General features: G+C 50.3%; 1 protein-coding gene across 12 annotated transcripts in view; it reads right to left on the bottom strand.

The window, feature by feature from the left end:
- TTLL3 (tubulin tyrosine ligase like 3) overlaps nt 1–15,649 on the bottom strand; it is a gene marked incomplete at its 5' end in the record, with an annotated part of 28,299 nt that extends 12,650 nt beyond the window's left edge. For 3 of the 12 annotated variants that reach the window (XM_079713463.1, XM_079713459.1, XM_079713466.1), the window contains 8 exons: nt 939–1,374; nt 2,385–2,628; nt 5,763–5,911; nt 8,840–9,035; nt 11,197–11,311; nt 13,566–13,663; nt 13,799–13,967; nt 15,584–15,649. In XM_079713463.1, coding sequence (XP_079569589.1) covers nt 939–1,374; nt 2,385–2,628; nt 5,763–5,911; nt 8,840–9,035; nt 11,197–11,311; nt 13,566–13,663; nt 13,799–13,967; nt 15,584–15,631 — 1,455 coding nt within the window. Of the gene's footprint in view, nt 1–938; nt 1,375–2,384; nt 2,629–5,762; nt 5,912–8,839; nt 9,036–9,320; nt 9,405–10,267; nt 10,367–11,196; nt 11,312–12,377; nt 12,507–13,565; nt 13,664–13,798; nt 13,968–15,583 lie in introns of all 12 variants that reach the window. The other 9 variants (XM_079713468.1, XM_079713461.1, XM_079713467.1 and 6 more) reach the window with 7 other exon arrangements.
- Nucleotides 15,650–17,048: the final 1,399 nt, after the last annotated feature.

A 17,048-nucleotide genomic window follows, 5' to 3' on the forward strand; every position in this document is an offset into this window, starting at 1 on the left:
CAGGAAATTACTTGCAACGTTCAGAAACCCTTGAAGTCAGTTTTCTGACTTTTAAAAATCTTATTTCTTTTTTTTGTTTGTTTTTGGTTTTTTTTTGTTTCTTGCGGTACGCAGGCCTCTCACTGTTGTGGCCTCTCCCGTTGCGGAGCACAGGCTCCGGACGCGCAGGCTCAGCGGCCATGGCTCACAGGCCCAGCCGCTCCGCGGCATGTGGGATCTTCCCGGACCAGGGCACGAACCCGTGTCCCCTGCATCGGCAGGCGGACTCTCAACCACTGCGCCACCAGGGAAGCCCTAAAAATCTTATTTCAATAAGTGGACTCAAATCTCTTTTTGGAACAAGGTAAAATAAATAACAACAACAACAATAATAACATAACAATAATAATAGCAGCCTCCACAAATTGACTCTTACTACATGTGAGGCACTCTACAGTGATGGCATTTATCATAAAACACCTAACAACCTTACTAGGTACTAACAATAGCTAAAACCTCTGCAGCATTTACTATGTGCCAGGCACCTCTAAAGTGCTTTACCTGTATCAGCTCATTTAATTTTCACAATCTTATGACGTAGGTACCATTTTCATTCCCGCTCTACAAATAAGGAAACTGAGACCCGTAGAGGTTAGGAATTTGAGCCAGGATTTGAACCCAGGGAGGTTTCAGAGTCTATGCTTTTAACACTATGCTACTGGCCTCTCTAGAAATATTATCCACACATGTTAACTCATTTCATCTCCCAAACCCCAGGAGAAAGATGGTTATAGCATGTCCATCTAACAGATGGGGAAATGGAGGCTCAAGGGGGTGAAGTGGCTATACCCAGTCACTGTGGCAGGACCAGGACTTGAGCTGAGTTTATGTGACCGCAAAGCCCTGAGCTCCACTATGGGAAGGCCTCCCTGGGTGCTGCCTGGGCCTGGCCACCTCACCTGTTTGTAGATGAGCTCGAAGGCCCCCGTGTCACAGCTGTGGTCCAGCCGCCGGTCGATGACTACGCGCAGGGTGTCGGCCTGTACGCCGGCACAGAGCTGGGCGGTGACAGCCGTGGAGGGTGCCATGGTGGGGCTGGCGTTGATCTCGATCAGCCAGGGCTGGAAGTCCTCACCGAACACAAAGTCAGCGCCATAGAGCTCGAAGCTGGCCTTCCGACACTGCACGGTGTCCTGGGAGGTCTGCAGGGCGTGGATCACCGCAGCCTTCATGCCAGGCACGATGATGGTGGACCAGGCGTTCGGGGCCCCCATCTCCTGCAGGTGAGCCTGGAACTTCTGGCTTGACCACATGTTGTCTGAGGGCAGCAGTGGGTGTCGGTGGCATGAATTCTCCAGGTGCTTCTGGATGGAGTTGTTGCACAGGTGCACAGAGCTGGGACAGAGAGCAGAAAGCTGAGGGCTGGCTCCCTGTGCCCCTCCCACCCAAACGTGGGGAGGGCAGGCAAACCCCGGAACCAGCCCGGAGCACTCTGGACCGTTCAGCTTGAGGTGACAATGGCCTCATCACATTCTTCTAGGGCCACTACCAGTCTTCACTCAGGACCTCTCTGAGGGTACTAACTACAGGGGCCACAGTGTTAAGTACTTTGTGACAGTGTCAGTTAACCCTCCCAGTGCCTGGAAGATAAGAAGGTGGTTAAGAGTACGGGCCCCGTGGTCATCAAGACACGTGTTCAAGTTCTATCTTCATCGCTGACTGGTAAGACCTTACATAAGTCATTTAACCCATGGGCTCCTTTCAACATGTGTAAAATGGGGGTAAGTAACAGTACCCACTTCACCGGGTTTTCATGGAGGACTGAGATAACATACATGAAGTGCTCAGCAATCGTCACATACAGAGCATTCAGTAGCCGACAGCTATGAGCTCCATATTACTGCCTCCGTTCTTCAGATGTGGCAACGGAAGCTTAAATACTGATAGGTTTTCACCTGACCCAAGTCACAGAGCTTGGAAGCTTCAGAGACGGAATTTGAACCGAGGGCTCAACAGGCTTCCTCTCCCCTGAAATGAACGCTGCAACCTGCCTCTCTCCTCTCGCATTTCTCCTGGTCCCCCTTTACCGCGCTCTACATCCTTTCTTCCATAACACGTATCACTTTTAACCCATTAGATGACTTTACTGATTATGTTCATGGCTTGTCTGTTTCTCCCTGCTGGAATATGAACTCTTGAGGGCTGGGCTTGTTTTGTTCACTGTTGTGTCCCACGTGCCTAGAACAATGAATGGCACAGGGTACACACAGGTGGTTGGATGGATAGAGGCCTGCCTGCCTGCAGAGTGTGTTGGGAGCCCTGCATTGCCCTGGAATCGCTGCTCCTTGCCAGCTCCCCAGCTAGACTGGGAGCTCATGGGAGTGAGGGTTCTGGGGGAGACTCACTTGTCCAGGTTCTTCAAGGAGAAGGGCTGTGTAGAGAAGCGGATGTAGCTGTCGCGGTAGAACCACACAGTAAGTGGGTTCCAGTCGGTCACCAGGAACCACTGTCTCAGATCAAACTTGGTGCCAAAGATGAGCAGGGGCTGCTCAATATACTTCTGCACCACCCACTTGCCACCCTTCATCATCATGGGATTGCTGTCCACCAGCTTCAGCATCTCCTCCAGGTGGTCCATGCACACGATGCCTTCAGGGGAAACAGGGTGGTCAGGGATCAGGCCAGGCTTGGGCTGGGAGATGGGTCAGGGGACCATGGACAGCTCATCATAAGCTCTCATCCCCAAAGGACTGATAGGCCCAAGTGGATAAGTCTGTCCTTCTCCCTGCTCCCTTTGGGAAAGCTGAGAATCTGCTAAGGATTTAAAGTTTAAAAAAAAATTAACCAGTTTTACTTGATGAAAAGGAATATATGCATGGATAACAATTCAAACAGTATTGGGCTTTTTTAAAAACCATGTGCATAAATGACTTTGATTAGTTTTTCACAATAACTAATGGAATATAAAACAACAGAAGTGAAAAGTAGGCAGTACAAAAGGGTATACAATTAAAAAAAATACATCTCCTTCCCCAGAGGCAGCCAAGTGCTGCTTCCAGGTCCTATGGATAGGTTCCCAGGTTATGGAAGAGTTGTGTGTGCCTCAGTTTCATAGGATTCTATGCACTTAAACATGCTAAGGAATTGGAACACTGCTTGGCACTTGGTGAGCATTCAGTAAATGTTAACTCGTATCATTATTACTAGTTACCTGTGGAAAACATCTCTAGCTATAGATTTGCTGGCTCAAAGGGTATGTGCATTTTTTCACTTTATAGAACAAAAATGTTCTACCAATCTGCACTCCCAGTAAGAGTGTATGAGATGTGTGTGTTTGCCCACATTCTATCAACACTGCTGATGATTTATTTTTGCCCTTCTCTTAGGTAGAATATTTTATCTGTTTTATAACGAGCGAAGTTAAGTATCTTATGCTAATAAGGCGTTATTTTAACGCTGATATATACAGTTGACCCTAGAACAACATGGGGATTAGGAGCGCCAACCCTCCGAGCAGTCAAAAATTCTCATATAACTTTACAGTAGGCCCCCTGTATCCGTGGTTCTGCATCCATGGATTCAACCAACAACAGATCATGTAGTACTGAAGTATGTATACAGCGAAAGAAATCCGCATATATGTGGACCCACGCAGTTCAAACCCACGTTGTTCAAGGGTCTACAGTAAGAATCACAAGGCAAACAAACATACAAATCAATCTCATTTCTTCATTGTTTGGCCCCTCAAACAGTCTGACTGCCCGCCAAGGGCACAGAATAACTTGTGCTGGGTTCCCAAGCCAGATCCTTTCTCAAATGGCCAGAATGATCACTAAGATTCCCAATAACATGACGCCTGTATAGCCAAAGATTGAGGCTGTTCATGACCTCTGACCCAGCAATTTCACTTTTAGGAATTTATCCTAAGGAAATAAATGGAAAGGCTACTAAGATATCTGCACAGGATATTCATCACAGTGTTGCTTGTAATAGCAATTCATCAATCAATAATCAAACAAACAGGAAAAAAAAATGGTGGCCATCTAAATATCCATCAGAAAAGGATTAGGTAAGACCGTGAGAGTACATCTAAATAAGATTAGACTATGCAGCTGTAAAACAGAATGAGGTAAGAAAGCACGTACTGTACTTCTATATAAAATTCAAAAACAGGCAACACTCATCTATGGTGTTATAAGTCAGAATAGGGGTTCCCATTGTGAGGAGGTAGAGACCTGGAGATGGCATGGGAGGGGGCCCTCTAGAGTGCAGGTAGTGTTGTATTTCAGGATCTGGGTGCTGTTTCCACGAGTGTGCTCACTGTGTGACAATTCACTGAGTTGTATATTCACAATGCGTACCCTTTTCAGTGAAGTATATTGTATACATATTTCAATTAAGTTTTTCTAAAAATGGAGAGAAAATGTTGAAATACTTTGGGATTCACTGTATTATTCTCTCTGCTTTTGTGTATGTTTGAAAAGTGTCTATAATAATAAGCTAAAAACAGGCGGGGAAGAAAAGCAGATCTAGATGTACTAAAATGGAGTGATCTCCAAGATCTACTGTTAAGAAAAAAGAAAGGTGCAAAAAATAAATGAGTAATACTCACTGATATGGAAAGATATAATAAATGAAAAAAGGAAGCTACCAAATAGTATGCTCTTATTTAAAATAAAATGAAACATGCACACACTCTCCAGATGCATAGAAGTATAGAAAGAAACACATCACAAGGTGAATTGTAGTTATCTCAGTGAAATCAAGGGTGCCTTTGCTTCCTTCCACTTTTCTGTACTGTCTGATTTTTTTAAAAAAATAACAATTACGTATTTTCATACTTGGAAAAAACCAAAAAAACTATTTCCAAGGTAGAAAAAGAAAAGACTATGATGCTGGTTTTGAAAAGACATCCCAACAGGAGTGTCCCATAGTGTGTGAAGCTGCGACAGCTTCACTTGGACATGATCAAATTCACCCAAGGACAGGCAGTACATGGAGTGATCTGCTGCCAGAAGTCTGGTTTTTACATCTTGGAAGTCCTTAACCATCTTTTAAAGGCTGGGCTAATGCACCACCCCAGCTTGCTGCCTGCCCTGTTCAAATTCCATTCACGCTGAGCAGTCAGAATAACAGCTAAGAATAACAGCTGTTATTACATAGCAGGTGCTCTGTAAAAGCGCAGGATCTAAGCACTTTCCATATATGATTCTCATGTAATCCTCTCAGGTAGGCATTATTGGTTTCATTTTAACAATGATGAAAATGAGGCACGGAAGAGGTTAACTAACCTGCCCCAGGTCTTATGGATATTAGGAGGCAGAGCTGGGGTTTGAATCCAGGAAGTCTTGCTCCCAGCATCCATATCCTTGACCCCTGTATTATACCCTCACAAGGATGCACTGGTCAAATATGAGAGCCCTTAGATGACAAGCAACTGCATGTGAGTATCACCAGACCTGCCTAAAGCATTAACCTAAACCCTCAGGGCAGGAGAGGAGGTGCTGGCATCATCATCACAGCAGCCAACATGGATGGGGTGGCTACTGTGCCAGGCACCATGCTGAGTGGTAGATGTACTACCTCGTTTAATCCTCAACCGATGAGGGAACTGAGGTTCAGAGAAGTGATATAACTTGCTCAAGGTCACACATATAAGTAGCAGAGCTGGGATTCGAACCTAGGTAGTCTGGCTCCAACAGAACCTGTACTATTTAACTTCCCTGGCCTCTAGCTGGGGAGGGTGTAGGGTGCTGGTACAGGAAGCAGGGGCTGACCCCCACCTCGTCCACGGGACTTGGCTCCCGGCTTCACGATCCAGATGTTGCGATCTCCTTCCATGTCCATCTGGGGCACCACGGCCCGCAGCTGCTGCAGGATGTCCTCACAGCGTTGGACCTGGGTGTCGAGGTACCTGAGTTCTGCCCCCTCGCTGTGGGGAGATGATGGGACTTGGGCAGCGCTGGGCCTGGGGGCATCCTGGTGAACAAGGCAAGGGGAGACAAAAGCTCCCTGGCCATGGTCCAACCAACTTTGGTCACGCCCTTCCCCTAGAGATCCAGATAGGTCTCTCCCAAACCTCCAGCCCCACGCTCAGCCTGCCCCCCAAACCCTCCCTGCCCAGGGCACCGTCCCAGACTGCTGGGATGGGAGAGGATGGAGACATTCGACCTACTGCACCGCCCTCACTCCAACACTCCCCCTGCTGCCACCTCCCTTTCTATTACATTAAAACTGCCTTTGATAGAATTGAATCATACCAGCATCAAATGAGGAGGCACCACTATGTGCCAGGCACTGTGCCAAGGGCTTTACCTATATTATCACTAATCCATCTCCAGGGAGATGTTACTGGTCCCATTTTAGAGAAGTATAAACTGAAGGTTGGAGAGTTGAGGGATTTGCCCAAGGCCACACACTGAGTTAAGTGGGAGGATGCAAACTCCACTCTTCCTGATTCTTCCATCCACAGGGGCTTTTGGGGGTTCATTCCCTTCCTAATCAGAACCTAACACTGGTGGATAGGTGGGCGCCTTCCTAGTCTAATTCTTTTCTAGCACATCTGTATCACACGTCTCCTTGATTTATTTCTCTTCCCATCACTTACCACCTGACACCCAGACTGATTTGGCTATTGCCTGTCTCCGCTCACTGGAATGTAAGCTTTATGAGAGCAGGAACGTTTTTTGTAGTTGTTATTCTCTGTTGTAGTCCCAACCCCAGGCAGTACCCGGCACTTATTAGGCGCTCCCTGAAAGTTTGTTAACTGAATGACTGGTTGGATAAGTAAGTCCTCTAGCGGGAGCTGGCCTCAGCAACTGGGCTGTACTGACAGGGGTTCGTGGACAAAGAGGGACCTGTTCCCTACAGGACACAACATGTCCTCAGCTAAACCAAGTCACAAAATACCCCAGATGGTAGCCTCATCTGAACTCTCCCATTTGTTTTCTTCTGAATGAATACGAAGGAAGCCTCCACTAGATGGTAACGTGTCTTTAACATCTTAGCCTCTTGAATGTCTCCAGCCACGGAGAACTTATCTCTCTGTTGCTAAGGCAGGAGCAGCAGCAGCAGCTGGGCAGTGCCAGGAACAGGGACAGTCAGATGGAGGGGGCTTGGCAAGGCCTCTTATTCACACGTAAGTCCTGGCTCTTCTATTTCCACAAGGTTTGCTGGAAACTTTTCTGTGGCCATGGCATGAAGAATCTGCTGAGCAAATCTGTGATTTGGCCCAGGAGAGCATCACATGGTCGTGGCAGGGGTACGTGCAACTTGAAAAAGTGTATTCAACATGACAATGTGATTTTATATTTAGCAAAAAAAAAACCCAGTGTTTCTGTGGAAAGTGAACCTTGATAAAAGCCTGGTTGGTGGGGGGAGTGGGAGAAAAAAAAAAAAAAGCCTGGCTGGTGCGTCATGGATTTGTTTTTTAAAAAGTTGAGAAGCAGCGGTAAATACTGAATAAATTAATAAAAGCTAATGATCTGTACTGAACAATTCAAGGCAATGTTATATGATGTAATATTTTACGTAATCCTGACTTTTGAGAGGTTCCTCCAGCCCCCAACTTGCCTCACATCCAGAAATGCAGAGGGCTGACATTCTCTCCACCTACTGTTCTAACTCAGTCCTGATAATTCTTAATTTAAGAAGGGTGGCTTCATGTTTTCTGGCAGGTGAGGGGAAAGTATGGCGTCACCTAGTTCTTGTTTCCCAATGTTTAAAAAAAGATACAAATGAATTATTCATCAATGATGTGGGTGTGCTTGGTAAGTCATTCGTCCAAAGTTCATTTATTAGTTCTTCAGTCTCCCCTAACAATCATTAAATCTGTCTGTTCCTTTCTATTCTAACGTCATGCCAGCTGAGGCCCTTGGCACTCCCCCCAGCTTACTGCTGTGTGCCCGAGGGCAGGGACTTCGTTTCATTTCTGGAGCCTGGTACAACTCCTGGCACACAGGAGGGGCTTGGTAAAAGCTGAGTGCGCTCCTGCCTTCAGGGCCCTCCTCCGTCCAGTCTCTCCCACACACTCTGTTGAACGGAGTCTCTACAACAGCTCCAGGTCCATCTCAATACTCCTTTGCTCTGCTCAAGAACCTTTTCCCGGAGTGTGTTCTGCAAATGCAACCGCTCAGGATGCTTGGGGCGGGGGGCTGGGGTCACGTAAGTACAGGATATACTTGCACACTCTGTCTCTCTTGGAGGTTTATACCACCAATAGGTTCTGAAAAGTCCTGCATCATGGAAACCTATTTTAACTAACTCTGTTTGACCCAATGTTTTCCAAATGTGATGGACCACAAAAGCCCTTTTTTCATAAACTCTATTTACAGCCTGTAGTACTGGCATCCTGTGTAATACACTTTGGGAAATGTTGGCCTGCAGGATAAAATCTAAATGACTTAATAGAGTCTTACTTTGTGAGTGAATACTATGAGTCAGTGCTGAGAACGTCATACAAATTATCCTGTCTAATCCTACCTTTCAGGCAGACATTATTTTTAAACCAATTTTACATTTGAGAAAAGCAAAGCTCAAAGATTAGTGACGTTCCCAAGGTCACGGAGCTTGGAAGCGGCAAAGGCAGACTCAGGTCTACCTGACAGCACAGCCGTGATCTTAGTCACTATGTCAACATCTGGGAAGAGTGGTTTGGACCCTATTATGGAGGCAGTGGGAGGTCTTGAGGGTTCTGAAGAAGGAGAATAGTAGGGTGAACGAAACGGGGAGGCTTGGAGAGAGATGGGGGCAGCACTCGACAGAGAGGGTCTGTCCCTGAGCATCAGCTCAGAACACGGAAGCTGCCCGAGAGCAAGGAGCACCTGCCATGCCCCATGGCCAGGGCTGCAGAGGTACTCACTGGACCACTTGATAGTAGCGCTGGAGGAAGAGGGACCAGGCCTCAGGGCTCAGGTAGAGCGGAGCCTCCATGTCCTTGTCAATGTCCACGTGGGCCATGTTGTTAAGGTGCTCCTTGCAGGCGCACAGAGCCTCATCCACAAACTCTGGGGACACCGTCACCGGCTTTTTCTCTTGTTTCTTGGGCTGCTTGTCTCCTGTAGAGACAGGGAGGGGGCTGTCACTATCCCATATGCCATGGCCCTCATTGCCCCAAGGCCTGTCACTTACCTGAGACTTCACCCTAAATACACCTGAGGCCCAGCACACACCTGCATCCCCTACTGCCCTGGGACCTATCACTCACCTGGGGCTTTTGTTCTAAATTCACCTGCGGCCCCAGTGCTCACCCTTGGGCCCCAGTGTCCCAGGACCTATCACTCATTTGAGGCTCCACCCTAAATGTCCCTGAAGCATCTCAGCACGTATAACCCAGCACACACCTGCAGCCTCTCCGCGCTTGGGAGTTCTGACACACCTACGGCCCTTGTGCCCCTGCTCCTGACACGTGACAGTCTTCTTTGCACCTGACACACCCAAGAGACAGCAGTTGGACAGTCGGCCTCTGGAAGAGCCAGGGATTTTCCTCCTCCCAGTAGAGTTGCCCCTCACTTCTTCGAATCCCTGGCTGAGGAGACCCTGGGTTACAGGATGGAGGCTGTGAGGTAGGAGCTAAGTCCAGAGAGGGAAAAGGCAAGCAATGGGTTGAGCCAGCAGGCAGTGAGGGACTCTCTGTGTCCCCCTTCACAAGGCACAAGGAGTCCTCAGACCACGTGAAACTACACGGTTTCACAGCTGCCTCTCCTCACAGACCTGAGCTCCCCACAGGGCAGGGATGGACCACATCCTCTTCGTCTGTCCTCTCTAGAGTGCTTGGCCACATGCCAGGCCCATGGGAGGGCTGAATGAGGCAGTGGGTCAATTAAAAAATGTATAGGAAGACACTTGGGTAGGTGGTTGGGACAGAAAAGAGATGAGTGGGTGGGCCGGAGGACACATAGGTGGTGGACGGATGGATGGAAAAGAGTTAAATGGATGGGGAGACAAGGACAGATAGGTAGATAGGTAAGACGGTGGAGTGGCTAGATGGAGAGGGAGAGAGGAGCCGAGAGGAGGAGGTGAATGAACAGAACGACAGTGGGGGGGAAGATGAATGGATGGGTGAATGGGTAGGTGCATGAGGCGGGTGGGTGAGGACGTAGGCAGATGGATGGACAAAGGGTGGACAGATGGGTGGGCAAATGTACGGATGGGTTGGTAGCAAGGGGTGGTGGATGGGCAGATGGATGAGAAAAACACAAAGGCAGATGCGTGGATGAACAGGTGGGTGCATGTGTGGCTGGGTGGGAGGATAAGCACCTGGGGGGGTGGAGGTAAGCACAGTACTTACCTGGGGCCTCCTCCTCTTCTGCTTGGATAGAGTATGACTTCCGTTCTGACTTCACCACCAGCTTGAGAACGTTGCGGGCAGCTGTCAGCCAGAAGTCCTCTGCGCCCGGGGCAGGGGACACCCTGCTCAGCCTCTAGGCTCCAGGCCTGTTCTGGTTCTGGAACCTGATCATGACCTGCCCCATTTTGGATCCGGAACCTGACTACTGTTTCTGACTCTAGAACCCGGATTAGAACCTGGATTCTGTTTCAACTATAGAACCAGACCCAGAACCCCACTTGACTTGGCTCATATTCTACCTTCAGAATCACGCCTGGATCTGCTGTCTGATTTCTCTCTTCTGTTCCTGATCCACTTTTTTTTTTTTGGTGATTTTTTTTTAATTTTATTTTTTAATTGAGGTATAGTTGATTTACAATGTCCTGATCCACTTTTGATACTTATCTAGCCTGAGAACCAGACCCTGGCCCAAAATCTATATCAGATTTGGAGACTCATTTAAACCTAGCATCTAATCTGGATCCAAATTCTGACCTCAATTTAGAGCATGTGCTGGAGTTGGAGCCTATTCTGCCGGAGAATCCCGAAGTCTAGAGCCTTTTCTAGATTTGGAACCCAGTCTAGCCAGTGGAATCTGACACAAAGTTGGAACTTATTCTGGATTCCAAACTCAACCAAGCGACCAACTTTTAGAACCTGCTCTAGAAAATAAGATAAGCTACAACAGCTCTTCTGGAGGTCTGGGTTGACCAAGGTAGGAGGCTCATTAAGGGAGGCACATCAGGGAAAGATAAGGATTGGGGATGGAGAAGGATATCTGCTGGGGTAGATGAGGGCATGAGGAGAGGGGCCCTTTGCTCTCCAACACCAGCCAGGGCTTTAGCTCTCAACCTTTGGCCTGAGGGTCCATGGGGCTGGCATCTCCTTACCTATGAAGGCCTTTTTGTCATCCTCAGCCCCCAGGCGGTAGCAGCGCGGGAAGAAGGAGTCGGCATCAGCCTCTTCAAACCACAGCAAATTCCGGAGATTGAGACATAGACCCACCTATGGAGTTAGCCGCTGAGGGGGCAGGGTGCGACTGGCCCAGAGGGCCTCCAAGGGCCCCCACACTTGGCACACACCCAGACAGCTCAAGGGGACCCTGCTTGGATGTGCTCAGAGCCTCTGCCCCACTTGCTAGGCTTGACCCGCTCATGTCCACCTCCCTGTGTTGCCCACGTGCTTCCTGTGCCGAGCATGCCCCACATCCTTCCTATCCGCTCTTTCACACCCTTAAATACCTGCCTTCTCTAGGAATCCTCCCAGTCCACACTAATAATATACTAGCAGGTCTCAGTTATAAAGCCTATCATTCTTGCCATAACCCTAGAAGATAGGTCTTACTGGTATTCTCATTTAAAGATGAGGAACCTGGGCTTCCCTGGTGGCGCAGTGGTTAAGAATCCGCCTGCCAATGCAGGGGACATGGGTTCGAGCCCTGGTCCGGGAAGATCCCACATGCCGCGGAGCAGCTAGGCCCGTGAGCCACGACTACTGGGCCTGCGCTCTAGAGCCTGAGTGCCACGACTACTGAACCCGCGTGCCTAGAGCCTGTGCTCTGCAATGAGAGAAGCCACCGCAATGAGAAGCCCGTGCACCGCAATAAAGAGTAGGCCCCGCTCGCCGCAACTAGAGAAAGCCCCCGCGCAGCAACAAAGACCCAAAGCAGCCAAAAATAAAAAAAAAATAAAAAAAAAAAAAGATGAGGGACCTGAGGCTCAGAGAGGTGAAGTCACTTGTTAATAAACCCAGCTAAGATATAATGGATCCATCAGCCAGATATGCTCTGCTTGGAGAGAAGGGTCCTCCTGCTCACGATCACCGGACATGGTGTTTGTTCTGTCTCCAGATCCCATCTGGATCCTGGAGTCTATGTTAGGCATCATGTCTATGTGTACCAGACATGCTGCAGGGGTTGGATTTGAACCCAGGCGTGTCCGAATCCCACTGAGTCATATACCTCCCCATCTCCTGAAAACTCTTACTGACGAGGAGAACAGGGAGTGGGGTTGCCGGCCCAAGGGCGGCAGGGGGGTTAGAAGCTGCCATGCCCGCGCCCTGGAGAACCCACCTTTGTGGTAAAGGAGCCCGCCCGGGCATAGTGGTTTATCATTTGATCCTTGGAGAGGAAGCGACAGTCCAGCACATTCCGCCGAGTGGTCCAGATGAAGTAAGGGATCTCATCCCGAACCATGCGCGACTGTGGGGAGGGGAGGAGACAGGGGAGGCTAATGTGGGCAGCACAAGGCCCAAGGAGGCTTCTCCCCGCCCTGCTGAGCAAGGTGGGTGAATGGAAGGAGAGGATGCTACCAAGGGGGCCTCTAGCCCACATGCCATCTTTGTGTACGTTAAGAAGAGACATCTCTTCCTCCGGGGCACACACTGGGTGAGCACAGAGCAGGTGAGCTCGCAGCTCCTTTGGCCAGGTGCCCCTAGGCAGTGACTAAGCCCCACAACTGAACGCCACATCTTGTTCTGGCTCTTGGCCATTAGTGACTTGCTCAGTGGCATGACTGTGACTCCAAGCTGATGGGCACACAGCATGTGACAAAGGCTCTCTCGTGGGCTCCACCTCTCTCTGTCCTTCCTGCAACTCTGGGAGGTAGGATTATTGATAACCTGTAACACCATGTGCCAGGTGCCTGTTCTAAGCTTGCCATGTCAACTCATTTAATCCTCACCACGACCCTATGAGGTAGGTGCTACCATTATCCCCATGTCACAGATGAGGGAACTGAGGCACAGGGACTTGTCCAAGGGCTCACAAGGTTGGGCCATATGGAAGTGGCAGTCCTCCACCTCGCCTGACAGACGAAAACGGCAGTTTGGTCTAGCTCAGCTCAGTAAGTGGTGGTGCCAAGATTGAAAGCCAAGTGTCCCCATCTCAGCACATATACCCTCCACAACATCATATCAGCCTCTTTCAAAACGTTTTAAGCCCTTCCTGCTAGCCTTCCCTTGCTGGGGACGGGGGAAGATGAACTATGGGGTTTTTATTTGGAAGGGGGAATTACCAGGCATGGAGGTTGTGCCGGCTTCTGATAACAACCTAGCAAACAGTTCTGAACCCAGGCCAGCCTTGTCTGTGTCCCTCACCACTCTGCTGGCCTACCTAGGCTTTAGAGAACCAATCAGTTTTTACCACAGATAGGGAAACTGAGGCCCAGAGAAGGAAAGGACTTGTCTGGGGTCACCCAGCTGGACTCCAGTGCTCTCCCTCAAACGAAGCAGACCCCTGTCCAGCCCACTGGGCCCTCACCATCACAGCATGCGTCCCATGCAGGTCATCAAATTCCAGTAAATCATCGAAGTCGAACAGCTGTGGTGGCCAGAATGCTTCATCTTCATCTTCGTCCTCTGTGGATGCAGAGACCAGGCCTGGTAAGGCCCCTGTCCCCACCCCACAGGCCCATATCACAGCCTCAACCCTGGGACAGTGGGAACCAAAGGGATGGGACTCAGGAAGTTTCGGGAAAGGGAGGGATTGCTCACCATCCTCAGTGGTATCACTGTCACCCATGACTGAGCTATCCAGATTCTTGTGTGGTGGTGGCAGCGTGGTACCCAAGTGATGGACCATCTTCTTTTCTACCCAGCCCCTCCGGCGCAAAAGGCACCGGATCACAGGGTAGTGGCCTTGGATCATGAAAATCTTCCTCTGCTGCAAGGTGACAGAAGAATGCTTGTTCAGTAAGTACAGCCTAAGTGCCTGCCACAGGGGATATAATGGTGAACCAGACAGCTATGGTCTCTGCCTTCAGGAAATTTTTATATTCCAGTAGAAGAGACAGGCTATAAATAAATAGAAAAACAACCTGCATAGTAATCATCATAAGAGTAACAATATTTATTTGCTAATATTTATTGAGCACCTACTATGTGTTAATCACTTATATACATTACTAACAATGATATGTATTTTTAATAGATACTATTATCACCACTTAACTGGTTATGAAACAGAGACATAGAGAGATTGAGTAGCTTGGCCACACAGTGGTTAAATGAAAGAGCAGGAATTTACATCCAGGCTGGCGAGCTCGAGAAACTGGATCTTAATGGGGACCCAGAGAAACACAGTCAGGGGAGGCTGAGAAGGAGCCAGGAATGTGCAGAGCTGGGCAAATGGCAGTTCAGGCAGAGGGAAAAGCATGTGCAAAGGTCTTGAGGCTGGAGAGGTTGGGAGGAACTGGAAGGAAGCCAGGGTGAATGGAGTGTGGAAAATGAGGGGGAGACCTCCTGAGAGGTAGGAGTAGACTGTGGAAGGTCCTGCAGGCCTTGGAACGAACTTGAATTTTATATTAAGAGTAGCATGAAGCAGTAAAGTGAAGGGAGGGAGTGACATAGTTGGAGGCTGTAAGTGTGGCTTGCTGGCTTGCTGTCGTACGGAAAACAGATGGAGGAGACAAGGATGGAGGCAGGCAGACGAGTCAGAAGGCTGTTGTGGTTTCTGCAGGTTCTTACAGTGGAGATGGATGGGAACAAGGCAAGAGAGTTGAGATTCGTTTTGGAAATAGAGACTAATGGGATTAGATGTGTGGGTGAGGGCCCGAAAGATCCGATTTCTGGCTTGAACAACTGGGAGATGGAGACGACCAGAGAGTGGGGAGGAGAACAGGTTTGGGCAGGAAAATCAAGAGCATGGTTTGGGACATGGGTCTGAAATGCTTTGATGTTCCCTGGGCGGAGATATCAAGTGGGGGGTTGGATCTCTGGAGCGTGCAGTTAGAGAACAGGCTGGGCTGGAAAGGGCATGTAGGGGGCACAGCACACTGACTGGACTCACGGCCAAGGAGACAGGCGTGGAGAGGGACCCAGGGAACCAGGAGTGTCCCTAGAAGTCTTCAAAGGCAACTGAAAAGTAGCTGCCAGGGAGGGAGGGAAGGAGAACTAGGAGTGTGCAGACAGCCAAAAGGGAAGGCATGTGTGGGGGGTCGGTGCCTAAGGTGCCAAACCAAGGTCAGGACAGAAAAGGGACTGACTGCTGGATCTGGCTCCTTGGAGGTCACCAGTGACCTTGACTAGAGTGGTTCCCGATGGGAGGGGGGAAGGGCAGGGAACCAGAGTGGTGGGAGCTGAGGAGTGAATCCCAGGTAAAGTAGACAATTCTGCCAAGAACTCTGGCTGTGAACGGGGTATTGAAAAATGGGGAAGTATTTGAAGATGGGTGTGGGATCAAGGATTTTTTTCTTGTATGTTTTCTAAGGATGGGAGAAAACAGGGAGGCAGGATGAGCCACTCTCCAGGCCCTTTCTAGACCCCCAAGCTCCCTCCGACCTTGATAGCTCTCTCCACGTGGATCTTGGCGTTTCTGAGCCGGCCCATGTGTTGAGACGCCTTGGAGAATCCTCACCAAAGGACAAGAGAACCTGCAGAAAGATGCGCAGTGGAGCTGGGGTAGGCACCCCTCCTCTTTCTCCACTTTTCATCCGGATGCTCATCCTCTACAGCTCTTCTCCGGATCCCCACGTCCGCCCCCAGTCTTCTGGTCCTGGCCCCAACCGCCTCGGGGCAGGAGGGGCGGGCCGCAAGGGGCCTCACCGTCCTGTGGCGGGTCGTCCTCCTGGGCCGGGGTGAGCGAGGGCCCGGGGGGGCGTGGCTGCCGTGGGCCGAGGACTCGAGGTCGCAGCCTAGGCGGCGCGCCGAGGCTGGGCTGCCGGCCCAGCGTTGGCCGCCTGCCGGAGCCACCTCTGGAAGCCGGAACTCGGAGTGGCGCGCTCAGGGCCATGGGGCGGGGGGACTGGTGCGGGGCTCGGGCGGCAGCGGTTTTCGCGGCCAGCTGCACACGGGACCCGCGTCCTGGCGGTACCAGGCGGTGGAGCCGCGGGGTGCAGCCCCCAGCTCCCCCGCCCTCAGGAGCAGCGCCGCGCCGCGACCGTGCATGCGCCCCTCGCCGCGCGCGCGCGCGCGTTCCCAAGGCCCCAGAGCCCGCCTCCCCTCCGCGCGCAGCCGCGTCTCGCGGGAGGGCCCTTCGGTGCCCGAGCTGGGCCCTCCGTTCTGAGGCCCCGCCCTCTGTTTTTCGTCGCCTTAGAAACCATTCCCCGGCACAATCAGGCCTCGGGCGGCTGGTTCGGCGGGACTACTTCCAGCAGGCCAAACTCCGAGCCTCACCTGCCCCAGACCCTTAATGAACAGGGCGCTGGAGTTGGAAGCGCAGAGCACTGGTCCGCCAGTTCCTACAGAGTCCTAATTCTTTATCCAGCGCTGCCTGGGGCTTCAGTTATTCCGCAGTATTCACAGGGGACCACATGCTAGGTGGTGAGCTAGGTGCCGGGGACCGGAAGAACCACCTAGAGATGGTCCCTGATTTCACGGAGCTTACAGCCAAGTGAAGGGGAAACAAACAAAAAGCAAGCAACACAGGAATAAAACAGGTGTAGGTATGATAAAGGCAATGAACAAGCAATGAACTGAAACTAGGAAGGGGGCACACTTTATATAAGGTAATCAAGGATGTCCTCTCTGAAGAGGTGACATTTAAGCTGAAGCCTACAGAATGCAAAGGTGTTGAGGAGTTCGCCAGGGGAGGAATAGCATTCCAGGGAGAGGAACGTCTCAGCAACAGCCCTGAGAGAGTAAGAACCTTCCTGGGGAACTAAAAGGAAGCCAGTGTCCTGGTGAGACCTGATCAGATCTGCAGGACCTGGCAGATGGAGCTAGGGTAAGGTCCTTGGGGGTAGATTTGAAAGCCAGGGCAGTATTATGGGGAAAATAATGAAGTGCAGAACACACCCTCCCCCCC

Source organism: Hyperoodon ampullatus (genome assembly GCF_949752795.1).
Source record: "Hyperoodon ampullatus genome assembly, chromosome: 10".
Classification (NCBI taxonomy): Eukaryota; Metazoa; Chordata; class Mammalia; order Artiodactyla; family Ziphiidae; genus Hyperoodon; species Hyperoodon ampullatus.